Source organism: Xyrauchen texanus, chromosome 22, assembly GCF_025860055.1.
Source record: "Xyrauchen texanus isolate HMW12.3.18 chromosome 22, RBS_HiC_50CHRs, whole genome shotgun sequence".
NCBI lineage: Eukaryota > Metazoa > Chordata > Actinopteri > Cypriniformes > Catostomidae > Xyrauchen > Xyrauchen texanus.
In genome coordinates this window covers 27867137-27894936 of record NC_068297.1, presented here as the reverse complement: position 1 = coordinate 27894936, position 27800 = coordinate 27867137, and the positions used below count along the sequence as shown (strand labels likewise).

At 37.3% G+C, this 27800-nt stretch overlaps 1 protein-coding gene across 2 annotated transcripts; it reads left to right on the top strand.

Annotated features, from left to right (window-relative positions):
* On the top strand, positions 1-27800 carry LOC127662118 (ribosomal protein S6 kinase alpha-5-like). Of its 2 annotated transcripts, none has more exons than XM_052153100.1 (17): positions 1-252; positions 3570-3641; positions 3731-3949; positions 4991-5106; positions 5678-5779; positions 7895-7978; positions 8193-8296; positions 8602-8752; positions 8860-9021; positions 10922-11047; positions 13062-13195; positions 13578-13671; positions 17186-17356; positions 18408-18599; positions 19870-20029; positions 20127-20290; positions 22410-27800. In XM_052153100.1, exons 1-17 carry the CDS (start codon positions 183-185, stop codon positions 22695-22697), a joined length of 2409 nt encoding a protein of 802 aa, XP_052009060.1. In that variant the 5' UTR covers positions 1-182; the 3' UTR covers positions 22698-27800. The 2 variants fall into 2 exon arrangements, with proteins under 2 accessions (XP_052009060.1, XP_052009061.1); XM_052153101.1 differs by having other exon boundaries at positions 22394-22537.

Genomic DNA, 27800 nt, shown 5'->3' with positions numbered 1-27800 from the left:
CGTAGGCTACATACTGCCCTGGTGCCCTTCCCACGAGAATGCGGTTATTGTCATTTAATTTATTTTCCCAAAAGTTGCTTTATAGCAACACCTCCACGTATTTAATCCTGTTTTGATTAGCGCCATTGGATTATTTTGCATTATTTTCGCGCCGCGAGCAGAGGAGAGAGTGCACGCGAGTAATGCCGTCTACGATGGAGGGCTCGTCGGGGGAAGGTGACCTGTTTACCGTGAAACACGAGCTCAGAAACGGTAAATAAACACCGGACTGTCAGTTCTGCGCTTTTATTTGAGAAACAACGCTCCCGTTTGCTCTATTTATAGTGTTTTCGTTGTGGCATAATAGAGCAGTAATTAGATTTTTTTAGCTGGATTAAAAGCATAAAGAAGTGACAGTAAATCGATAATAGTAGTGTTAGTTAAGGTTATTATGGGCCTGGGTTATTTTGGGATTGGTGGGTGTTTTGCATATCCAAGTTCATAATTAATTTCAAAATAGCAAAAGCACCATTTCAATGCATGTCTTCTTTTAAAATGACAAATAAATATACATCAATGTAAAATGACTTGCGATAAACGGACTAATTGCTTTCAATATGTGTCGGTGGCTTCATTAGTTGCCCAGTCATGACATGGCCTTGAGTCCAAAGAAACCTAATTAATGAGGCCAATTTAATCTCTAGGGCCCAGATGAAAGGGTCTCTTTATAGTAGATCAAACTACAAGGTCAGTGCTTGTCACTTATTTGTCTTTGTAAACCTGGTATCTTAGTACAAATGATTAGTAACTATTAATTAAGCATTCATTATGCCGTCCTGACACAGATGAGCTCTCTCTGGTGGTCTATTTGACTTGCTGTATTACATCTCAATAGACCTTTTTCACACTCTGGGTTTAGGAGCGTGGAAGTAAAGTAGGAAGGAAGTAGGTTTGCAGGGTGAACTTTGACAGCGGTGAATGGCAGATCAAAGCTAATATTATTTTCACGTACCCATTTGCTCCAAGAGCAAAAGAAAAATCCACTATTACGTTTGAATGATATTTTCCAAAAGAAGAAAAAATAATGAAAGGTGGATTAAGACGCCAAATTTACCGTCACTCTGTGGTAATTAATTTTTAAACTAATTCCAGGGTAAAATAACACAAAGCGTGAAAAGTTTGCTAGATTTATGCTGCTAAATAAGGTGGAAAAGAGTCATCACAGTTTGTGGAAAAAGGTCTACAGGTTTCATGTAGTAGTGATTGACCAATATATCGGCCAGGGCATATCGGCATAAAATGGCCAATATTAGGCGATTTTGAGATAATCTGCTGGTAACTGTGCCAGTTTGTTTGATTAACAACAAGTAATCATTCTGCCTAGTTACAGACAGCATTGTCGATGGATAACACACATTTTATTTTTGATTAAAGTTTTGATTAAATATAAGTTAATATAAGTGTTAATTTAATTTCTGCAATTATTGTCTTATTAAACTATACTCTGTATGTTGGCACTATTTGGGCAGTCAATCGCTTCATTCTTTACTTAAAGGAATAGTTCACCCAAAAATGAAAATTCTCTCATTATTTAATCACCCTTATGCCATCCCAGATATGTATGACTTTCTTTCTTCTGCTGAACACAAATTAAGATTTTTAGAATATGTCAGCTCTGTAGGTCCATACAATGCAAGTGAATGGGTGCCAAAATGTTGATGCTTCATTAAGCACAGATAGGCATCATAAAATTAATCCATACAACTCCAGTATTTTAATCCATATCTTCATAAGAGATTTTACAGTTGTGGGTGAGAAATATATCAATATTTATGTCCTTTTTTGCTTGAAATTCTTCTCCTTGCCCAGTAGGGGGCGATATGCATGAAGAATGTGAATCACCAAATGCACAATAAGAAGAATGTTAAAGTGATCTGTTTCTCACCCACACCAATCATATCGCTTCTGAAGATATTGTTTTTGGGTAAGCTATCCCTTTAACGGTATTGGCCAATAAATAAAAACATATTAGTCAATCACTAGTGCTGTATTAGAGACACAGTGACAGAATTTCTTTTATTGTTTTATTTAAAGGGATCCAAAAATGAAGATTCTCTCATCATTTACTCACCCTCATGCCATCCTAGATGTGTATGAAGTTCTCTCTCCTGCTGAACACAAAAAAAGATTTTTAGAAGAATATCTCAGCTCTGTAGGTCCATACATTGCTTATCAACAGGGTCTAAAACTTTGAAGTCCAGATAGCACGAAAGGCAGCATAAAAGTAACCCATAAGGCTCCAGTGCTTAAATCCATGTCTTCAGAAGCGATGTGATAGGTGTAGGTGAGAAATAGTTCAAAATTTCAGTCCTTTTTTACTGTAAATGTCCACTTTCACCAGCCCTCCTAAGTGCTCTCTTCTCTCCTAAGAGTTCTTCTTTTGCTTTTGGTGATTTGTGCATATCGCCATCTACTGCTGAGGGAGTAGATGGCGTACTAATGAGGATGATCAGTTTACAGGCATTTAATTGTTTTGGCTTGTTATGATTAACAAAGTAAGTAACTTTAGAGTGCATGTTTAATGACTAGGTGGCGTCACCTGATATCACTAAAGTTCACCTGAGAATGAAAAATAAAACCCTATGGACCCAAATTCTCTCCATTAATTCCTCCCGAACCTTAGTGGAGAGGGTCAGAGTCAGAGTCAGGGAGCCTATTAATGAACACTGTTGTTCCCAGGGGCCCCTCTTTACTGGTTGCAAGGTGTGTTGTGCAAGTGTGGACCTCCATCTACTTAAGTATGTTACTCAATATCCAATCAGAGGATGTGGTTACGAGAGATGCTCTTCCTTCTAAAATCTGATATTTTGCAAAGAGTGAGAAGATTGGAGGGGACATGGTGAGCAGTTTTGCACAAGATGCAATGCTGTTATGTTATGCTGTTATGAGTGAGGGTAACAGCAGGAATGTGTTCACCTCACTGGGCACGCTCATTGGCATCTACTGCATACAACAAGTGACCTTGCTTTAGGCAAAACACTAGCGTGTAAATATATACCACACACATGCTCACGCTGTGAGCATTCATGAAGGCAATTTTATTCCCCCAATAAATTTTTTCATCAGGCATTTTGTTTCTTTGCAGATTTCCGCAGAATATAAATGCTTTCATGAAGTTCAACACATTCCCTGCTCTTTACATGTTCACTTATTAAATATTAGGGCAATTTAGATGCTTTAAGCTATCAGTTATTGTGTAAAAATCTCAGCTCTTTTTAACAATTTGACTTTATTTAAATCTACCTTGCAGATTATTCCATAAAAACAAAAGCAACAAAAGTCTGCAGATTCTGTCTGGCCCTGTTTATAAGCTGCAGTACATACAGTATTTACACAACAGCTGCAGGCTCATCTAGAGGTTAGCCATTTTGAACATTATGTTTCCTTCAGAGATTTGAGAAACTGGAGTTAACGGTTAAATTAGCCTAAATCGAAGCTCTCAATGCTGATCAAGTTTTACATCGCTTAAAGGCAGGTTTTTTTCAAGGGTGTCAAAGTACTAAATCTTTGTTTTTGAATCTTTTCCACAGCCAATCTGACGGGTCACGTTGAGCATGTGGGCATCGAGAACTTTGAGCTGTTGAAAGTGCTAGGAACAGGAGGTTAGCAATAGTTAAAATTCCTGAACTCTGTGTTCTGTCTTTATCTTTAGTCCTACACCTCTAACACACTGTTGTTCTCCTGCGGGCAGCTTACGGCAAGGTCTTCCTGGTGCGCAAAGTGAGCGGTCATGATTCTAGCAAACTGTATGCAATGAAGGTGCTGAAAAAAGCCACTATTGTGCAGAAGGCGAAGACAGCGGAGCACACACGCACAGAGAGACAGGTCCTCGAGCATATCAGGCAGTCCCCTTTCCTTGTTACACTCCACTATGCCTTCCAGACAGACACCAAGCTGCATCTCATTTTAGGTATGCTGTTTCTTTCTCTCTCTCTCTTACTCTGGGATGGATTGCAAACATGGATATTGCGCATGTGCTTTAATTTGAATTTCAAAGAGTGCAAGCTAGACAACTAGAATTCTTTCTGATCAAGTTTGAATGCTTACTAGCAATGGTCACATTTACATGCACTGAAGAAAACGGTTTATTCCAGGGTTTTTGCAGAAAGTAGCATTCTGAAATGCCATGTAAACGAGAACGCTGATCTCCTTACGCCATTTAAGGGATTAAAAGAAAGCCATTTAACACACCTGGGTTACATGTGGTCATGTAAATGCATAAACGGCATTCTTACAGGTTTTTGAAGAGTACGCATGTGTGTGAACAGACTGTATAATTAAATTCATGGAGCTATGTTGTCAACAAGTCAACACAGTGAAAAGAATTCAACATTTCTGGGAGACAGTGAGAAAATTAAAAAAGCACATGCACTATAAAATATACCCATTTAGATAAATTAATTTAAAATATCGACTGACCCTCACGTCCGAGTTTTACGTGAAATATTTTTTTTATTTCTTTATATTTCCTAACCATACAAAAATGTGAGACACTGTATGTCACCCTTTTATGTCAAATGTTTCAATGTAATAAATCAATTAACATAAATTCTCAATCTGAATAATCAGGTCTCATTTTTCATGTCATTGTGTGTAACTAAGCCTAGAAATAAATATTAAGAAATATATTTTTCTTAATATTTTATTTCAAGGTTGCAATAATACGCAGATTAATTCAGTGCAGGGCATTTTTGCATCCTTTTTTTAAATTAATTTTGTTATAATTTTTGCTCTTAGGCCACATACATTTTTGACCCTGATAACTAGTATCAACACTAAACAAAGTCTTATGATAATGAAAGACGGATGCCACTACAGGAACTCTTGGTTTCTGTGGTTTCGCTTGGATGTGATTGTGCCAGTGTCAGCATTAAAGCAAGATTTCGTAGTAACTGCAAAATACCATACGTGTAACCTGTTAAAATTTTGTCTTAAAAACCTCATTTTGCAGACTATGTGAATGGAGGGGAGCTCTTCACGCACTTGGTCCAAAGGGTTCGCTTTAAAGAGCAAGAGGTTACCTTGTACAGTGGGGAGATTGTACTTGCACTGGAGCACTTGCATAAGGTAAAAAGTGGTATGCTTATTTTCACTCAAAGCCCTCCATTTCCTTTACAATTTTATTGCACAGCATCTAATTTGAGAGCGTAGTGATAGTAGTTCCTTCTTTTGCTTACTTCTCCACTCTCTTGCCTACTCGGGTCAATATCTCTCCCAGCTAACCAGGGCAGGCCGAATATATCTGCAGTACTTAAAATTTCTCGAAGGCTTTGTTTACAGAAAAGGGAAGAGAAGTGTTTTTAAAGCATGTTTGTTCTGTGCATTGCTGCCATTATTCATTGGGAAGAGAGATGCCCAGGGGGCGGTGCGGTGTTTGTAGAAAGGACATTGACGGCAAGATATACTTTCATTTGGTTGGGTCTCATTTTTTGTCGTGACCTATTATGTTATCAGTTATTATTTATTAAAATGACGGTACATTTTCCAGGTTAAGTTTTAATCCAACTAGCAGAACAAATAATTTTGGCAAGGACAAAAGTAATAAAGAAAACAAGGTGGTTAATGATGATAACAAGGTGGAAAATACTAGGTCCCACATCTAAACATAGATGCTTTCACATCTTTGTTTGTTTTTCAGCTGGGAGTCGTCTACCGAGACCTGAAACTCGAGAACATACTTCTTGATTCAAACGGTCACATCGTGCTGACGGATTTTGGCCTTAGCAAGGAATTTCATGAGGTGAGTCAGTCTGCACACCAAGGTCGTCTTCTACTTATATATATAAAAGCTAATTTAAACATTCATGTTTTTTACTAATGCTTGAAATGGATGGTTTTATATTAAAACATAAAAAAATCAGTCAGACTTCAACTTTCCTAGTCTTTTGTGATGAGACAAATGTTGAATCTGTACTAAGAGTTGTTGTCTGGGTTTCTCATCCTTAGTCTATGAGAGGCGCATCGTTTTCTAATGAATGATTGTTTACATCAACCACCCAACATCCTGCAAATGCATGTCCAGGCGTGTCCTACCCTGCAAGGGATGTTCTATTTGGCTCATTTCAGTAGTTCACAATGTACCTCCAACAATCCCATGGATATAATTACATTGCAAGGCTGTTTTCTCAATGTCGTAAATAGTTATCATGCATTTTCTGACCATGTTCTTTGTTCTGAAAGCTTCAGATTATATTAGATCTTTTGGTTTTCTCAATTTGACCTTTGTTTTACCAGTTAACAACCCATTTAAGCCAGAGTTTTCTTTTTTACAAGTGTAGTTTGAGAATACGCCTCGAGCTATTAAGACTTTATAGCATGCATATAAACCGGCACACGTAAAACAAGTAAATTCATAATCTGCAAAAATATGCAGATTATGAGAAGCATAAAAATGAAAGGAATTAATAAATGCACATAGGAACTTTAATTCTAAAAGCCATGTGCTTGTATCAGTATTCAAACACATTGCGAGAATGATAAATGCTCAGAGGATTTTAAAGGAGATTGTACCAGATGTTTTCATGTAATTCATTCTATAAATATACCGCATAATTTCAGAAAGCAGTTTTGCCCAATTTAGAAAGCACAGATGGTTGTCTTAGCCACAATGGCATCTAAGTGCAGTAATTAATCAATCTAGAATGAAAAATCGAGATTAGATGCATAGGAAGTTTACGTAAATTTTATTTGAAACGTTTATTATTTGAAAGACTGTGTTGCAATTGTAGTGTCGCTAGGGAACACAGCCTGTGTAACGTAATACACAAAGTCATGTAAATGCTTCAAGCAGTGTTCATTTATCTGGGAAAGGTTATAAGTGATTTTGACATTGGGGCGGCTGTTGCTCAGGTGGTAGAGCGGGTTGGCCACTAATCGCAGGGTTGGCGGTTTGATTCCTGGCCCACATGACTCCACATGCCGAAGTGTGCTTGGGCAAGACACTAAACACCAAGTTGCTCCCAATGGCAGGCTAGCACCTTGCATGGCAGCTCTGCCGTCATTGGTGTGTGAGTGTGTGCGTAAAGTGCTTTTAAACCACAAAGGTTAAAATTGTAAAATGTAAGTGCAGACCATTTTACATTTAAGTGAAACAAACGTCTATGTTTTTGCTACTTACCCCTATTTTGCTGTGCATGGAAAGACTTAATAATTTCAATATGTAAACACGGTTTTCTGTTGAGTAATGTTTTTATTCCCTTCATCACAGTTCACGGGACAGTGTTCCCAGGTTTTCCGATATTAATAAAAATGGTGTCGTATTCTATTAATATGTAAAATATGTATAAAATTATAAAATATTTGTATTATTTAAATTCTAAAAAATATAAATATATATTCAAATTTATATTATATTTATAATTTATATGATTAAAATTATATTATAAATAAAACATTATAGTTTATTGTTATCTATTATATATTATAAACATTATATACCATTTTACATATTGCAAATAATAATAATTAATCATAAATTTGTTTTACCAAACACATTAAACCGATATTTTTGTTTCTAGTGATCCAAATAAAATAGCTGGCTCATACCAGTATTAATCATAATTTTGGGTCATGTTCCTAAACACATTATTTTGAATTTTCCACAGTAGTGGAATATTAATTTATATCCGCACATGTCCAGACAACAGTGTTTCTGGGTTCTGTGAGGCAGAGACATTTATGGAAAGCCAAATCACAATTTGTGGTGTGAGAAATAGATCTATTTTTATTTTATTTTCGCATTAAAAATAATAAATGAATACAGATGGGCAAAAACATAGATATGTATAAAAATAATGTGCTTGTAAAAGTGGTCATTCATCAGATTGAGTTTCTGAACTACAGCTCTGTCTTGTAGGTAGAGAGGACTTATTCCATCTGTGGCACTATTGAGTATATGGCACCTGAGATCGTAGCAGGAGGAGAGTCAGGACATGACAAGGTAGAGTGTACCTCTCTCATCCATCCCTTCACAACACTATTTCATTTGTTTAATGTTTATTTAATGATAATTCAGTTATCTTTTACACGGCCCGTTATAGATGTGCACACATTATAAATATGTATCTATTCATATATTGTAAATAACCTTTAGAATGTGAAAAAGTGCTGTTGAGAATAAAGTACCAGCATGTTGTTCTAATGTATTCATGTAGGCGGTGGACTGGTGGAGTATGGGAGTTCTAATGTATGAGCTGTTGACCGGAGGTTCTCCTTTCACTGTTGACGGCGATGAGAACTCTCATTCTGACATTGCCGAGTAAAGACCTACACACACACACACACACACACACACACACACACACACACACACACACACACACACACACACACACACATACTCTGCTTTGTGCTCTGTAATATGATGAACACCAGTTCTGTTTTCATTATCTACAGGACAGGTCCGTCTTGTTTTGAAATAGGGATGAGTTAAAGAAAGATTGCAACATCCCTTTTTACAAATGTCATTTAATTAAGCATTTTTAACCCTAGTTTTTGTCTTTACAATTAAAAAATGTAAACGTGTTTACTTTTAGATTCATTCTCTTTTTCTCTGTCCAATAGGAGAATTATGAAGAAAGATCCCCCCTTCTCCAAGGACATGGGGCCCATGGCCAAAGACATTGTCCAGCGACTGCTAATTAAAGACCCAAAGAAGAGGTTGGGCTCGGGGGCCTCAGGGGCGCAGGATGTGAAAAGTCATCCCTTTTATCAGGCAAGAGAAACATGAATCATCTCAAAAGCCTCAATTCCCTTAAATTCATCTTAGAAGAAGAACTTGGAGTTACTGACAGCAAACATGTTTAATTTGTGTTGTTTCAGAAAATGAACTGGGAGGATCTAGCTGCTAAGAAAGTTCCAGCACCTTTTAAGCCTGTAATTCGCGATGAGCTGGATGTGAGCAACTTTGCGGAGGAGTTTACGGAGATGGACCCAACATACTCACCAGCTGCACTCCCCAACAACTGTGACCGCATCTTTCAGGTGACGGGTGGAAATGTTTGGCTATATTGTCTTCTATCTTCTCACCTTTTAAAGCGATAGTTCACCCAAAAATGAAAGTTCTTTCATCATTTACTCACCCTCATGCCATCTCAGATGTCAATGACTTTCTTCTGCTGAACACAAACAAAGATTTTTAGAAGAATATTTCATTCCATTCAATGTAATGGTGGCCAGAACTTTGAAGCTCCAAAAAGCACATAAAAGCAGCATAAAATAAATTCATATGACTCCAGTGATTGAATCCATATCCTCAGAAGTGATATGATAGGCTTGGGTGAGAAACAGATCAATATTTAAGTCCTTTTTTACTACAAATGTGTTCAGCAGAATTTTGGATGGCTGGAGGGTGAGTAAATTATGAGAGAATTTTAATTTATGGGGGAATTATCCCTTTAAAGTAATTTTAAATTAAATCAATATTTTCATGTTCCTTTATTCATTTGAACAGGAGGCCATGTAATAAGTGGGATAATGTACATTATTCTTTTACACATGGCATAGTACAGTTTAATTCTAGCAAATTGCTGAAAATTGCTGAAATAAATGAATACTTATTTCACCAAATATTATAAAGCATATTTGAAAACAATGTCCAAACCAAAGTTTATATTCATTCTGCACCTTAATTTAAAACACGTTTGATATCTGTGGCATGAATTAATTTATGCACATGAGTGGACATTTGACGTTGGGCTGCATAATTGTTCAGTTAACCCTCCGTTATCTGTAAGCAGGAAGTACCAAAGTGGATATGGGCAATTCAGCTTTTATAATGATCACTTACGCAGTGTGAGCCTGGTATTCAGATGAATTAGAGAGCTGTTTCGAGATGTAATTATGGTGATATGGAGATGAATTCAAGCATCAGATGTGAATGACTATTTTTGATGCGGCTTGATCCATAGTGTTGCCTATAGCATGATGCCAGCTGAAATGGGTGGCTTCGAAAGAGATAGTGTCTATGATTGCCTTCTGAATCCTTCAGTCTGGCAGATCAATGGCGCTATTTAACTGCTCTGTTGTGGAATAAAAGGTTGGCGTCTGCAAGAACAACCATGTCTGGCTCAATTACTCCTTCAACCTTTGATTACCAACTTCATCTTGGCTTTTCTAAGCGTTCGCCTTTCATGTGCGCTGGAATTTTGATCCTTCGTAATTCTCGGGCAGTACAAATGCAGAGACGTCTGCAGTGATAACTTTCGCATTGCCCCCCACTCCCCCTCCCCCTCCCCCCCTTCAACACACTCGCACACAAGCACACACATAGATGCATATAAATGGAGCCACCCCCTCAAACTCCTCATAAACTGAAATTAAGCTGCATTAGAGGACTGCAATAATTTGAAAAGGGCAATCAAATACCTTGGCTTAGCAATTAAAAGCATTTCAACCATTCATCTCATCATCCTTCCGTCCAGCCATCCTCGCATCCAGCCAGCCACTCCTCAGCCCATGTAGCACACACAGCTGCAGTCTGGCCGTGTAAGTGGGGCAGGGGCTGGTGGAGGCTTTATTTAGATGGGACTTGGCTAACTGGTTCACATGATGCAGGCATTGCAAACACTGTTACTAGAGTCCCAATGCATGGAGGACATGCATTAAAGAATTTTAATGTGACATTCACACAGCAGCAGAATACTGTTGCCAGTCTTGTTTTGGAGTGCTAAACACAGTTATCTCCACGCACAGTTTGGTTTTAAATGAGATTGACAACCATGTTCTATGTTCTATAACCAAACTTTTGTGGTCTGACCCACATGCTGCCCTTTACTCTGAGAAATAAAAAAGCATTCAAAGTCACTGTCACTGAGCATTTCCTCTGCATTATTTCCCTCTTTCTGCTGTCTGTGAGTGTGTTTATAGATGTTTGTATCTGCAGGGCTATTCCTTCATGGCTCCCTCCATCCTGTTTAAGAGGAATGCAGTAATGGACGTTCCAGCTCAGCTGTGTGGCGGGTCAGAGAGGCCAGGTTCTGTTGCTGTTGCAAGAAGCGTTATGATGAAGGTCCATTTTCATATTGCTTTATTTCAAAATAAGCAACATTATAGCTGAAGTGTGTAATTTGTTAAAGAAATAGTTTACCCAAAAATGTAAATGATCTCATCACATACTTAACCCATAGGCCATCCCAGACGTTTATGACTTTATTTTTTCTGTTGAACACCAACAAAGAGTTTTTGAAGAATGTCCCAGCTCTACAATATTTCCATACAATGCTAGAGTGTTTCCATATATTGAATTGTGGCCAAAAGTGTGAAGCTCCAAAAAGCACATAAAGGCAGCTTAAAACAATCCATATGACTCCAGTTAAATCCATGGCTTCAGAAAGGATACAATATGTGTGAGTGAAAAACAGGTCAATATTAAGGTTAGTTTTTACTATTAATCTCCACTTTCACTTTCATTTCACATTCTTTTTTTAATATTTTTTTATTTGGCGATTCACATTCTTCTTGCATATCGCCACCTACAGTACTAGTCGTGGCTGTTCATAGATGGAGATTTATTGTAAAAAAAGACTTAAATATAGATCTGTTTCTCACCCACACCTATCATATCACTTTAGAAGACATGGATTAAACCACTGGAGTTGTATGGATTGCTTTTATGCTGCCTTTATGTACTTTTTGGAGCTTCAAAGTTCTGGTCACCATTTATTTGCATTGTATGGACTTACAGAGCTGAAATATTCTTCTAAATATCTTTATCTGTGTTCTACAGAAGAAAGAAAAGCAATCGCATCTGGGATGGCATAAGGTGTGTAAACGATGACAGAAATTTTAGTTTTTTGGGAGAAATACTCATTTAAACATTATAAAAATTTCTTCAAGCAGGTTTGAATGTGAAGAGACATTTTGTTTGATTTCCCCAAAAAGTGTTAACAGTGTGGCTCTGTGGCACTATCAAAATGTTTATCTATTTGTTTGAGCATCTCAACCAGCCTGGCCCGGCAAGCTAGGCTCAACCAAAGGTGTCAACCAAACCTGTTTGAAAACAATTATAGGTTTTGCAATTCTATTTAGTGATGCAAGTGGCACAGAAATTACACACTTTAAGGCTTTTGGCTTTAAGGACAGTATCTTCATTTCCTCAAGTTAATGCAAGTGCTTGCAAGGCAGAAAAAGATTAGTTTTGCTTCATCTAGCACTGATTTTATGGGCTTGTCTATGGGATGGACTTCAAATACACTTATTCATTCATCTTACAGTTCAATCAATAGCCTTTAGTTTTAAAGGGATATTTCACCCAAAAAAGACAATTCTCATTATTTACTCAACCTCATGTACCCAGATGTCTATGACTTTCTTTCTTCAGCAAAACAATATTTTTTCTATATAACAGAGAAATAGAAAAATATCTCCACTCAATAGGTTCTTAAAATGCAAGTGAATGGAGTTTAAAAATCACAGACAGTCAGCATAAACTTCATCCTTTAGACTTTAAGACATCATTGATATTACAGCATCCTTTTCTGTTACAGCATAATTTTCTGTAAAACTGCTTTGAAAATATTTTGAAAAGCACTATACAAATAAAAATGACTTGACTTTGTGTTGTTGCCTTATTTACTGAATTCCTAAAGTAGTGCAGATATATGTGAATAAGCGGGACAATTAATTTTTAGTACATTTCCCCCAGAATGTACAAAAAACGTCACATGCAGAAATTTCTATGTTTATGACATCACAGCCATGAGTACATTAATATGTGACCCACCACATTTATTAATTGGCATCTGTTCAGTATTCTGCTAATGAAAAGTGTTCCCTTAAGGCCCATTTGCGTTGAGCATGAGCAATAAACATGAGAAATTGCGCTAAAAAAAAAATTAAACAAAAGGAATAAACAAGCCTTTTTCTTGTTTTTGACAATTTCTTTTGAAATAAAAAACAAACACTCTTAGTATTATTTGAAACAAAAAAAAACAAATGACTGCGGTGTACATGGACCCTTTAAGTACTGTTAGTCAGTAGAAGTCAACCAGTGTTCCCTTAACCTCTAATCTTCTGACAATCAGGACTCTCCATTCTACATAAACTATGAGATGGACCTGAGGGAGAACGCTCTGGGTGAGGGAAGCTTCTCCATCTGTAGACAATGTACTCACAAAAAGAGCGGACAGAAATACGCTGTGAAGATCGTCAGTAAAAGGTATCAGCTAATCAGGAATGCAACCTGCCAAAAGACACTTTTCAAAGTCTAAGGCAAAGGTTTACTCACAGGTGCAAAGGTAGTGAAGAAGAAGAAAAATATATGTCATATATTTGTTGTATTCTATGTACAGAAGTTATTATATGCACATAATAATAATAATGCAAAAAATACTGTGTCATGTATTAATGTCCAGTGGAGCAGCAGTATGCATATAAATAGTGCAAGATCCACAGTACATAAGTTGTCTGTGAATGATTGCGCAAAAAACAGCATTAACTGTCCATGAGAATGCATGTGCTTTTTAATGTACTCAGTTTATTTGTATATATAATGCTCATCCATGTGATTTGAAGTTCTCATGTTTTTCTTTTTCTTGAAGAATGGAGGCACAAACACAGAAGGAGATTGCTGCTCTCAAACTGTGTGAAGGACACCCCAACATAGTCAAGCTACATGAGATCTACCATGACCAGGTATGACTGTATTCACTGCTGTCTGAGACTGTGTTTATGTTTGATTAACACTGTGAAACTTAGAGCTGCTCTGTTCAAATCAAAGCTTCATTTAGTCACAGATCTAGGCTACCCTGAATAAGGTTAAACCCTCTTTGTCCTCGCATCTGCCCCACCTGCCTCCTGTCGATAAACTGCCCTCTTACTTTTCATTGTACTAAGTCCTTATCAGATGCAGCCTTAAAGATGGTTAAAACTAACTGCAAAAACAGCATTCTTGTTGGTTATCTTAAAGACAACATGAAAAATTGCCATATTTATTTCTGGAATAAATGCCACTGGTCTTCTTTTTTCTTATTCGAAAGAAAAAAGGTAGTTTCTTTCATCAAAATGTAATACATTTCTCCAGCTCTGAAACAACATAACTGGTGTTGTGATTAAGGCTGTGCAGGAAAAGCAATATTAACCAATAACATATCATATCATATCATACCTTAATACGTCTCCATTCATTTGCTGTCTCCATACGTCTCTGTTCTACATTATTTCCCTCTGAATATACAGTTTCACTGTGATAGTCGCATTATGGAAGTTAAATGCATTTCAAATCATGCATTTCATGTTGTCTTTAATGTAGATTAACTTACATTATGATTAAATAATTGCTTGATTGAGTGATTGATGTTTCTGTGCTATTTATTAAGCTGTAAAACTTCTCATATGTGTGTGTGTGTGTGTGTTTTCTGAGTGTGTGTCAGACAGCTTGATCCAATGTCCTATTCATTAGTGTGATAAGCTGGAGTCAGTTGGACTCCTCTTTAGATCTGAAAACGTGTGTGTGTATGTGTGTGTGCATGCACAATTGCCTAGAGGAGGTTATAAACCCCCACCCACAGTACCCAGTGCTGTGCCCCAGATGAAGCGCAGAGCCGCCCTGCCCGGTCAGGGTCTTTGTTCCTCTATGCCAGAGATAATGAGAGATATTAGCTTGCTCTTGTTCATTTGCCTCTCTTTTTTCTCTCATGCACACACACACACACACACACACACACACACACACACACACACACACACACACACACACACACACACACACACACTTGCACACTCTTACACTCATTTCTGCCTCATCTCGCCCACATGTGCCATGCAAACACTTATTCCGCTGTTCACTTATTCACACATATTCAGTGCATAATGGAAGCCAATTTATAAAATCATCTTAAATCTAAACCTTTGCCAAAAGATTTTTTCCTGCCTTTCCTGAGTTCAAAGGCAAAATTACCCCGGACTGTCTGTCTTTACAGCGGTATCAGGGGAGATGGCTTTGCATTGTATAATGGCAAATCTGCTATTTTGCTTTGTGTAATTGTGATTATATACTGTTCCATGTGGTTGGCTTGAGCTCACTCATTTTATATTTGGTCTTTTGCCTCTTTTATTAAACAGTTAGATAGTAGAATCTGACAAGAAACAGGGAGAGAGAGGGGAAATGGGATCAGGCTGTGTCACAGGCTGAACTCGTTCCTGCATGAGCAGTACCAAGACGCAAAGTTTCTTGATCATATACGCTAACACAGACCTGTGGCCGGATTCAAGAAAAACACAAAAGATCTTAGGATAAATTATAAGAAGTTGGTAAGAACGTTTCTAAGTGCAATTCTTGAAATTTTTTAAGAAGTTCTCAAATATTTTTTTTCTTAAGAATAAAAAGATAGGCTTTGACACTTGCTTTGACAAAATTTGACGTAAGAAAATACGAATTGTTGCATGTTTCCATCCACTACATAATGCACATTATCATGAGGGAGCCGCTTTGTCAGTATGGAGCAGCTGAATGACCTCTCCCTATTTTGGGGACAGTTTTATTTGCAAGATTGGAGCAAGTATCTAATTTTATTAAATGCATCCACGAGACACCGCAGAATAAGTGTACCTGGGAGCGCCCACCCTCAAATCTGTTCTGGCGGGTTGTGAGGACCCACTTTATCGTCCAGCTGTGTGTTAAACACTTCCGAATGACAAACGCTATGTTCAAAGAATTGTGTACCAAGGTCGGACCTTTCTGTGGGCTAGTTACATCAAGCTATCACACACTCAAAACACATGCACGAAAGGTCAAAACATGTTATCGTTTTGCGAATAAACCATTTCAATCACCTTAATGCGCATTTTAACTAACGCAAAACACTAGAAATTCCAACTCCTCCTAGCAAATTAAATAAGTGAATTTAGAAAGTTTGTTTGCATATCAAGTGATTCCATTCAGTATTTCTTATGTTGGATGGAAACCCACCTATTGTCTGCTGTCTCCGCTGTGGCCAACTCCGATAGGGATGTGGATAGGGGGTGAAAAAGAAAGTCTTAGCTTTCTAACATTATAATGAATATGTTTCTATGAACTCTAAAGATCACAGAGAGAGCATGCTATACAGCGCAACCGTTTGAATTACCATGATTGGTCACCACATTAAAAAGCTTAAAAGCCACCGTTATTGTATGATTTTGGTGAAAACATTTACATGGTTTACAAGCTGAAAATAAAAATAACATAAAACACAAAACAGTCTGTAACAGAGTTCTCAGGATGGGCAAGGAGGAGGCAGGAACCGTTGACAATCAACATCAACTTTTAATGGTACAACTAAACTTAAACATAACATAAAGTGCTTTACAGCAAAACAAACAGAAGACACACACAGCACGTGCCTCTCTCTCTCACTGATGTCTCCGACTCCCCTTTATCTCTCTCTCCCACTGATTAGGTGACTCAGCGCCGGCTGTGCATCCTTATGGACTGGCCACGCCCTCCTCCTCGTCACACAGTCAAAAACGTCTAAAATCACATTTCTACGCAAACAGCGCATTATGACTGCTCAACATGATAGAATGCGTCGCATTTGAAACAACCCAGTAAATTCATCAAACATCTTTCCTTTTAGGATTCAAGACAACTGTGAGGTTATCCTAAAATGAAGATGTTATTTACGATTTTTTTTGTGTGTGTGGATTTTCTCCCCAATTTGGAATGCCCAATTCCCAATGCACTCTAAGTCCTTGTGGTGGCGAAGTGACTCGCCTCAATCCGGGTGGCAGATGATGAATCTCAGTTGCCTCCGCGTCTGAGACCATCAATACATGCATTTTATCACGTGGCTTGTTGAGCGTGTTACCGCGGAGACCTAGCACTTGTGGAGGCTTCACGCTTTTCACTGCGGCATCCAGCCACAACTCACCATGTGACTCTACCTTCCCTAGCAACCGGGCCAATTGGTTGCTTAGAAAGCCTGATTGGAGTCACTCAGCACGCCCTGGATTTGAACTTGTGACTCCTGGTGTGGTAGTCAGCGTCTTTACTTGCTGAGCTACCCAGGCCCTTGTGTAGCTGCACACATATTTATGGCTAATAGCATAACTGCCATCAATCTGATTTAGTGTTTCTGTTATGAACCAATTTTAGAATCACTTTTGGATTGATTTTGTATTTATATTGTATTGTTTAGTATTTGTGATATTTTGTTTTTTGCTTGTGTAGCTGCACACATATCTAGTTCTGGAACTCTTGCGAGGTGGGGAGCTGCTGGAGAGAATCAGGAGGAAGCAGTACTTCAGTGAGACGGAGGCTAGCCGCATCTTGCGCAGACTGGTGTCTGCTGTCAGCCACATGCATGATGTGGGCGTAGTGCACAGGGACCTCAAACCAGAGGTACAGGACTCTCCAACACAATCACTGTTATTAACACAGACGACTCAACCCGCATATCACAGCACTTTAGATTTACATTTGTGTCTTTGCTGAGAGACACCAAAGGACAGGTTGGGCAGAACTTTACATAGTATTAAGGCTTCAGAATGGAACATTTATTGCTGAAGGTCTTGCTTAATTAGAGGGAAACTTATACAAGAAGCTTTAGCCTTGTTAAAGGTGAAATGTGGAATTTGGAAAAAAATTATGATCTGAAATTGGCTGGACAAACAAATAGTTGCGCCCCCAAACTCATGCCATTTTATGCACCATAGTTGCTACTATATCATTTGCGGTGCGGTTTCCCAAAATCATAGTTTTCCCAAAAGCATAGTTGCAAACAGCATCACATAGTTGAAAGTTTTGAACTAAAGCTCTCCATCTGTAGTTAGATAGATTGTTTGTTACTTTAGGATGTCATCATCATATGACTTTGCTTAAGCTTCCATATCTTTTATTCCATATACCTATATCTTTCATTCTGTAAGACACGTCTACCATTTGAAAGCATACCTGTTCTCCATACACCTATGAAGGGAAAGCAATTTAAAACACTTAAGTCATGACAACTTTCAGAATGATTTAGCATGTTAATGTGGGTATGGCATATTTATAAGATATTAGCCTTGGTTGGACAGAATCTGATACGTTGCTGTAGACAAGTAGGAGACTTGCTACTGCTAGGAAATACACAGACATACTGAGGTTAGCATGAGTACATACTGTTGCATAGTTAGACAAAACACAAGACATGCTGCATCGAGCATGTATGAACATGCTGCTGCACAAATAGACATTGCAGACAATCCCCATGTAGCAGATCCAGACCAGTGGATCTGGGGTGGAGGTGGGTATTCGGATAAATATCTCTCCTTGTATGCAAACTGGGGTATTTAAATGTTACATAGAGACACATGTTCACTGGCTTCCCGATTACATGTCAAAGGAACAATCAGCTTACACCAAGTGAGCTAATGGAGATGTTCTTCAACCTCTCTTTTTTTCTTCTTAGAATTTGCTCTTCACTGACGACACTGAGAGTTCTGAGATAAAAATCATTGACTTTGGCTTTGCAAGGCTCAAACCTCCTGACAATCAGCTCCTGAAGACCCCTTGCTTTACTCTTCAGTACGCTGCCCCTGAGATTCTCAAGTATGATGGCTATGATGAGTCCTGCGACCTCTGGAGTTTAGGGGTCATATTGGTAAGTGCTTGCTGAGCGTGCCATTGTGTAATGTGTGGAAACTTGGAGGGGTATAACTGGCATTTTAAACTTCTTGACAGTTCTGTGCTGGGAAGTATTGATGGGGTACATATGCACGTACTGAAAATGACTTGTTAATGAAGTTCCTGCCTATGTAGAGCATTTCAAAGCTTTACTTATAAGATTCCATATCATTTAGAATGCTGCCCCTGAAGGTAGATGCCTATGTAGACAGTAAAGTAACAAGAGTTTGGAACAGAGCTGTTGTGTTCTCATACTGCTTTTATTGAAGAGGGAATGGGTCATGTACTTAGAGTGAGCCACACTGCTCAGTGCTATGGGTCTCATTGAAGTATACTTTGTCAGGCAAATTGTGCATTGAATTGTGTAATTTGAAGGAATATTTGGCTGCTTTATACCATTTCTGCATAAATTATTCAGTTTGAATCAACACGAAGTTTCCATCCTTTTCATTTCACATAGTTTACTCACAAATTCTGTATAGGAGTCTGTGTACTGCTGATTTTGACACTTATTCAGTTGTATACCAACAAAACAAACAAACTGGCCTGCCCCCATTTCCAAAAAGCTTAGCACTACAGATTGGAGTCATCTCAGCTACCTTTAAGCAGAAGTGTTCAGCCAGTTCACCAGAACTTCATTGAGAGAACGATGAGAGGAAATAGAGAGGATGCCTGAAGGTGATGTGCATTTGCAGAGTAATTTTTTTGGGGGGTCTGTTTCTGCCTCACTCTGGGAGCAGGACCTCGCTGTGGCCCCCTGGGGGAAACGTAGAATAGTGCAGCAGACAGGGCTTGATGTGATGATCTGTGACAGGGCGAGGCCCTGAAGCTCCGCACAGCAAGTAGTGAGGCCACTGAACTGAAAGAGAGAAGTGCTGTGTAGCTATTACCGCTGTACTCATTCTCTATTTAGATTTTTTCTTTTTAGTTTGCTAACTTTACTTTGACTTTTTCTTTCTTTAGTAAATTTATATATTTAAAACTAAATAAGAAAACAAGTCGCAAGAAAACTAGAATTTTTAATGCAATAAGATTTTGTAAAATCTCACTGTAACCATTAGTTTGGATCAGGGATAAGAAATGCAATTTTTTACGAGATAATATACTGTAAGTATAACTGTATATTGAGAGAATAAAAATGGTCCTAAGATAGAACGTTGGGGCACATCATATTTGAAATTTAAGTATTGTTGGTCTACATTGCTGATTCATGTTTTAAGTTGCTGTTGTGTGCTGTTATGTTGCAGTACACCATGCTGTCTGGCCAGGTCCCATTCCAGTGTCAGGAGAAGAGTCTAACACACACCAGTGCAGAGGAGATCATGAGGAAGATCAAAAAGGGAGACTTTTCTTTTGAGGGTGAAGCTTGGAGGAATGTATCCAGTCAGGCCAAGGATCTGATACAAGGTGGGACACAGCTGGAGATGTTTAGAGGGCATTTTATGGTGGAATACGTTTGTTAGAACTAATATATGTGTTTGTATGTGGCCTGCTCATTTTATAGAGTTGTTGACGGTGGACCCTGTCAAGCGGATAAAGATGTGTGGTCTGTGTAATAATGCCTGGCTGCAGGATGACAGCCAGCTTTCCTCCAACCCTCTTATGACCCCTGACATCCTGGGCTCTTCCACTGCTTCAGTGCACACATGTGTCAAAGCCACCTTTAATGTAAGTGAGAGATAACTGCAAAAAACTATTCTCATTATTGTAATACAAATAAATACAAAAAAATAATAATACATGTATTAGTTAAATTGTAAAAAATGTACGTATTATGGTAGTATTTGTTAAACTGACATTAAAACATGTCAAGAGCATATCTAGGTAATTTTTCACCTCCATAAATGAAAGAAATATGAAATTTTGCTTAAATGGTCTTTATTAAAATATTTAAAATAATAATAATAATATAATTATATATATACATTGTACAGATTTTGCTCTTATGGAAAGAAATTTGTACTTTTATTCACCAAAGTGGAATTTAACTGATCAAAATGTATATTCAAGTCATTAATAATTTGAAAAAATTACTACTTAAAAAATATTCAAAACTTCTTAAACTACAAAGAGTTCTCATCAAAAAATCCTCCAAATGCAGCAATGACAGCTTTGCAGATCCTTGGTGTTCTAGTTGTCAGTTTGTCCAGATTCTCAGGTGACATTTCACCCCACACTTCCTGTAGTCACATATATGTGGCTGTCTTGTCGGGCACTTCTCACACACACCTTACTAGCTGATCCCACAAAAGCTCAACGGTGTTAAGATCCATAACACTCTTTTACAATTAGCTGTTGTCCAGTGTCTGTGATTCTTTGGCCATTCTAACCTTTTCTTTTTGTTTCTCTGTTTCAAAAGTGTTTTTTTATACATAAGGCCTGCAGCCCTTAGTTTTCTCTTTAAGCAGGTAGAATTCAATGAAGCTGTCAGCTGAGGACATGTGAGGTGTCTATTTCTCAAACTAGAGACTCTGATGTACTTATCCTCTTGTTTAGTTGTACATCTGATCTTCCACATCTCTTTCTGTCCTTGTTAGAGCCAGTTGTCCTCTGTCTTTGAATACTGTAGTGCACACCTTTGCATGAAATCTTCAATTTCAAGCATTGTACAGCCTTCATTCCTTAAAACAATGATTGACTGACGAGTTTCTAGAGAAAGCTGTTTCTTTTTTTGCCATTTTTGACCTAATATTGTCTTTAACACATGCCAGTCTATTGCATACTGTGGCAACTCAACAAACACAAAGACGATATTAAGCTTCATTTAATGAACCAAATAGCTTTCAACTGTTATTGATATAATTGCAAGTGATTTTCTAGTACCAAATTAGCAATTTAGCTGATTACTCAAGGATAAGGTGTTGGAGTGATGGCTGCTGTCTAGAGTTGATCAAAAATGACTTTTTTAAAATAGTGAATGGTGCAGTTTTTTACATCAGTAATGTCTTGACTATACTTTGTGATCAGTTGACTGCTACTTTGGTGAATAAAAGTACCAATTTCCTTCTGAAACAGCAAACTCTGTAAATTATTTCAAACTTTTGGCCACCAGTATATACATATATATATAATATTGTAAAAATGTATATGTTATGGTAGGATTGTTGAACTGCAGTTAAAACCTGTCAAGAGCATATTCAGGTCATTTTTCACCTAAAAAAAAATGTATATATATATATTTTAAAATTATTTTTTAAATATTCAATAAATAAAAGTCTATTTTAGAAACATTGTAATGTTTTGCAATATGAATTTTTTTTAATTTTAAAGCACTTTTCCTCCTAAATTCTCAGTACCATAATGCTAAATATATTTTCATCATTTATCAAATAATATTATTAAATAGTAAACAATATGTTTTTATAGTGTTTGAATAACTGCCATAGAAACTTGTCAAGAGCATAACCAGGTCCAAATATAAAAATCTACATTTATACGGTAGTATTTTTTTTAACTGCCGTTTATTTATGCTAATTTAAGTAAAACAAAATATTATAGTAAGTTTTTTTTAAATGCGAATCATGATTGAGATTTGGGTTTACTGTATAGAATATTGGGAATATTGGGTTTTTACAGAAAAACAAACAAATACAGAAAAATAGGCTTCGTTTTCTGAATGCAAAATGTAATTTCTTCACCTTCTTTATTTTATTTTATTTTGGAATGAAATACCTGTACTTGTTTTTGTGAACTGCACCTGACTAGATATACAGTAGATTGGAGTAAACATTCAATTCAATTGTGTAGATTTGTTGTGTAATACTCCGTCAGGTGATCTCTTCCCCAGGCCTTTAATAAGTGTAAGAGGGAGGGCTTCCGACTCCAGACGGTGGACAAGGCTCCGCTAGCCAAACGCAGAAAGATGAAGAAGACCAGCACAAGCACAGAGACCCACAGCAGCTCCAGTGAGAGCACACACTCTTCCTCCTCTTTTTCACAGTCTCAGGATAAGACTCCACCAAGTGGAGAGATGGCTATCATACCCCAGGTCTCTGTGAGCACACCTCTCACTCTGGGCCCAGACGATGAGCCCTCTCAGAGCCAACCCCAACCTGCCTTCACCTTCACAGAGTGAACCTGTATGAGAATCAGACAGCAGGGTGGGACACACCTCTCCCACCATTCCTTTCTTTCTCCTTCATGCACTGCCAAGGCCACATAACTCCATACTTAGCATGTGGGGAAAGTGGCACCAACCCAAATCCATTGCTAGCAATAGATGCGGAGTGCACTGAAGACAAGGCTAGTGAGCTGTCCTCAACAGGCTCAAGTCCTGCATGGCCAAACATCGCTGCATCCTGTCCTGTGTCTCAAACAGGAGAAAGAACTTTGAGGAGCATTAAAACCTTAAACTGACTAGGAGAAAAGTCAGCTTTTGCAATGTCCTGTCCAACCTAGCACTTTGCTCCATGCAAAGAATATCAAAGAAAGGAATATGTACTGTATTCTTAAAGAATATAAATACAATTTATTTAAGTTGAGATGATTGTGTATACAGACTTTTCTCATATGGTACTGTATATCAGACTATACCAGTTTGTCAGATGCAACAACTTCACTTGTGCTGGGAGCTTTGTGGTGTTGCATTTGTCTAATATCTTAACTTCAGTCCTTGACATCTTCCACAAGATTTCACTGAAGTAGCAACAAATAGCTGTTAAGGAGTTCAAGCATTTCATTCAGTCAACAATTTGTTCAAGTTTGAATCAAGCCGTAGATGTTTCAACTCAACGTCCGCAAAGCTTAATGAAACTCTTTATTGCATTATGAAACATAACCAGACTTTGAAATGACTACAGGCCAACTTTTAGTCCCGTATCAAGAGAAATGCCAGCTAAAACACGTCTGTGGCTTCCTGTCTGGTTTACCATGTAGTGTTGTTTTGGCCCCATGTAGATGGTTGATGCTTTGAGACAGGCTGTGGTAGAGACTGTGGCGTCTAAAATGATGCGCTTGCATGTTTTTCCTCTTTGCATCCTCCATTTCACAAGCACTTGAGCTGATTATGTGGTTCTCAGTGTTTATGCATTTAGTTAGTAATTTCTAACCGACCGTTTCGGTGGCATTTCACAGTTGAAAAGGGAATCATTTTATCTCTGGCCTAAAGGACCATCTGTATTATTTGTGACGTGATGGCATTCGTATTTTCGCAAGCACAACAAATTTGTAATTGAAGGCACTTGAAATCTACGTTGCTATGCAAATGTTATTTCTTCCTTTAGTATGACTTTAACGGTTCTTTTTGTAACCTTTAAGTACCTTTTTATGCATTACAAAAAGTATATAAAACAGTGCCTGCAGAGGGCAAGCATAACTGCCATCTTTAGGGGCGGTCTTAGACTCCACCCTCTAAATAATCATGCATTCCACTTCCTGTGCACTAAGATGGCATATCACATCCTATTAATTAGAGATAAACCGATTATTGGTATAACACTTTTCTACTTAATTGATTCTTTATCTTTAGCGGTTCTTCATACGTGGGTTTCATTTCTTTCTTTCTTCCATGGAATGTAAAATTATATGTTTGGTAGAATGTTAGCCTCAGTCACCATTTACTTTCATTGTATGAAAAAAAAGAGGCGATGAAAGTGAATGGTGACTGAGGCTAACATCTTTTGTGATCTACGGAAGAAGGAAAGTCATAAGGTTTTGATAGGTGAGTAAATGATCACAGAATTGTATTTTTGGGTGTACTATCCCTTTAATATTTAATTCATGCTTAAGATGCTACAGAAATGCGTGACTTGTAGCATTTGAAGCTAAATTATTATTATTAAAGATAAAATATTCACAATGCATATTATGTTTTTATTGTTATAGTCTAATAGTTGCATATCGGTTATTAAGCACGTTCGGTCATACAATATTGATAAAAACAACATCTACTTTTAAATGCTGAGGGCTGGATTTGGACACAACAGGCGGGTGCACACGTCACGCACTCAAACAAACACACAGAAACTGGTGCTTCTGCCCACTTGAAACCGGGCAAAGGACAAGAGCAATAAGACCAGCAGGAGCTCGGCTCACTTTCATGCATCTAAAAGTTGCTGCGTTCTGCCTCTTCTCCATCACTGTTTTCCCTCTCATTACTGCCACCCTCTTTTCTTTGGGTTTATTAATAGAACAGGAACAAGGGGAGGGCAGAGAGTCCTAAATTAAACTCTCCTGGGAGAGAAGATGATTTGCTGTGGTGCAGTTTGTCCTAGAGTGAATTCGTCCTTAAGGTTTCCTTGTTCCAATTGCTTGACTATTAAAATGAGAGAGAGAACAACATGGAGCTTGTTTTACAGCCCGATAAGATTTTTTTAGAGGTTTATTCGTCTTGTTTTAGCTGTTATGAGATTAAAGGCCATGTGTGTTTTTCTTTATTCCATTTACCATTTGTAGAAATGTAGCGAGCATGTCATAAGCATCCGGGCCCTTAAACTGAATGTGCTGCTTTGATCTGCACACTCCAATTTTGTTGCCCTATTTTAATGCTCTTGGTGGCTTGTAAATTGTGTTGTCTGGATTTGAACGGTAACCGAGAGGCCCTGCATGCCTGTATTTATGATAACTCCGGGTGTGGGCAGCTTCAACTCCACCTTGTTTTTGAAGGGGTTGTGGGATTGTAAATGGAGAGTCGAGGTAATGCCTGGATGTAAATGATGTCAGGGTGTTGTGGATTTGTTTCGACTGCATGGAAACTAGTTTCAGTTCTTGAGATCTTTAGTTGAATTGCCTTGTTCTAGAGGTGACTGATTTAAATTGCCACAGAGTAAAGTAAAATAAAATGCTATATTCTTATTTCACTCCCAAATCAATAGAAAAAAATGAAGTATATTTTATAAGTATCATAAAATGGATAGAATTGGACCATTAAGATTTTATGTGAGATTATTTTCATGACAATTTTTTGCTTTCTATTATATAGTATAGACTTATTTTCCTTTATTGTTTCTTATTATTGTCTTATTAGTTATTTATTTTATTACAATGATTATTGTAATTATATTTTCATTTCGCTGATACAGACATTTTTGTACTTTTTAATAGTTGTTTATTATATTATTTGCTGAATTCATCCTTCATATTCTTTTTGCTAAATTTTATTTCTTATTTCTTTGTTTTGATTTTGAGGTAAAATATCATCCTCTTTATGGCTGTCTGAACATGAATTACTGGACAGAAATGAATAGAATTAACTGTACATAATCATCACAGTAATTGACTTTTTGGCTAACATGGTCAAACAACTGATCTCATTTCATGGTTTGTTGACTTTGGCATGAAGCTTTTATTCCAAAATATGGAAATTGCATTAAATGACAGGTATTTATTTACCTTAGCAGTTGAAATTTGGAAACCTTAAACAGTTCCACATTTGAAATGGATTAGGTAAAATCAATGCAGATTATTTACCTTTATTTAAGTGTCTCCCATTCCAACGCTCCACTTTTATCTGTCTCCTCCGATGTCTTGGAGATCACTGTTGCCCCAAAAGTGAGCTAGTGTCTTCCCTCTGTGAACCTTAAAAACCCCATAAAGATGTTTTATAAATAGATATATCCTTCTTATTTCATTTGACCAAAGTTATGATTCGTAGCAGTGAAACTTGATGCAAAATCTTACAAGCTTGAATTTTCTGGTCTTTCTGTTAGGCTGTTGCCAAAATGACCAATGATATTGCGCTTCCTTCTTCCTGCATTTACTGCTGTGGGACACACTTCCTCTCTGTTTTAACACTTTTTCATGTAATTTTGTTTGTAAAAATGCTTGCGGTAACAATCATTCTCAGAACTAGCACTCCAGCCCAGACCTTTCCATATCTATCACTGTGACCCCTGTTCAGATTGTGAAAGAAAGGGGCAACATTGAAAACGCATGCATTCCTGTTGTTTAGGTAGTGCAGCTGCCAATAAAATGAGTTTGGTCTCCAGTTTTAATGATATCTTTTTTAGATACATTAAGATACTCATAGATTGAAATGAGGTTTTCCAATACCACTCAGTTGTGGAAATGACTATTTCATACTAGTCTTTATTTTACTGTTCAGCTGTGTTCCAACAAGCTGGATTAAACAGCAAATGAAAATTTGAGCAAATTAATTTAAAGGGAATTTTACAGGCTGTTTTCCTCAAAGTGTGCGATCAAGGGCTGCCACCGAGGGGCACTGTTCACATAGATTTGGGCCTGTTTGCGTTGATGGTCATTTTACACAGACCTACTTGAATATGACATGAGCATGGGACCTGAATAGCTTACCATAATTGCATACATTTTTAGTTTTCATGCTGGGCTAGAGTTCCTCTTGCATTAATTTATTTAAATTAATTATTATTAGACCATAATGCTTAAAAGCACCAAAATAATGTCACGTTTATAGTAATAATTCTATAAACAATAATGATTTTATAATATGTGTGTGTGTATATATATATATATATATGTAGTAAGCACCAATATACTCCACCACACAGTATGACACTGAACACTGTTTATGTACCCAGTGCTTTGTTTTAAAATGATATTCTATTGAAAGAAAAGGATACGTTATACATGAAGATTTTCATATTTTCATAAATTAGAATTGATTGGTTGTATTCTTCTTTGTGTAAGGATACAGATGACAAATGGAGTGTCTTGCATGAGTGCTGTAGTCTCAGATGAGTTGAATCAACTCCGTGTGAGGGAGTGTGTGCTCCTTTTTTGAGAAAAATATGTTTGAGGTGGTTATCAAAAATAAGGGCTTTAAAGTTTTGTGTACACATCGTATTGAACCAGAGTAATATCATTTAAATTGCCCAAGGTGGAATAAAACTTCTACATTCCCAAAGTGTTTGTGTCAGTGTTCTGCAATGGTGAGCTTGGACCCTTTTTGTGAAAAATAAATAAAATGTGGAAGTTTGAAAACACAAATTTAAAAAAAAATTAAATATCTCCACTTTTACAGTTATCTGTTTCCACTTAGTAGAGGTGCAATGCAAATGAGGAGGGGAACAACAAACTAATTATAATATTTTATTTACTACCATTTATTTATTTGTATTATTCTCCTGGAGCTATGCTCCTGCACCTAGTTATAGTTATATGTGCCCAAATGTATAAAAAATGTCAGTGAAGTCTATAAATATGTGAAGCTGTTATCTTTGATTGTATTTATTTATTTATTTTCAGAAATGTGACCTGAAAA

Coding starts and splice junctions, on each gene's coding strand:
- LOC127662118 (XM_052153100.1), top strand. CDS start 183: ATGCCGTCTACGATGGAGGGCTCGTCGGGGGAAGGTGACCTGTTTACC. Junction 3,950..4,990: donor CAAGCTGCATCTCATTTTAG/GTATGCTGTTTC, acceptor CTCATTTTGCAG/ACTATGTGAATGGAGGGGAG. Junction 9,022..10,921: donor ACTGTGACCGCATCTTTCAG/GTGACGGGTGGA, acceptor TTGTATCTGCAG/GGCTATTCCTTCATGGCTCC.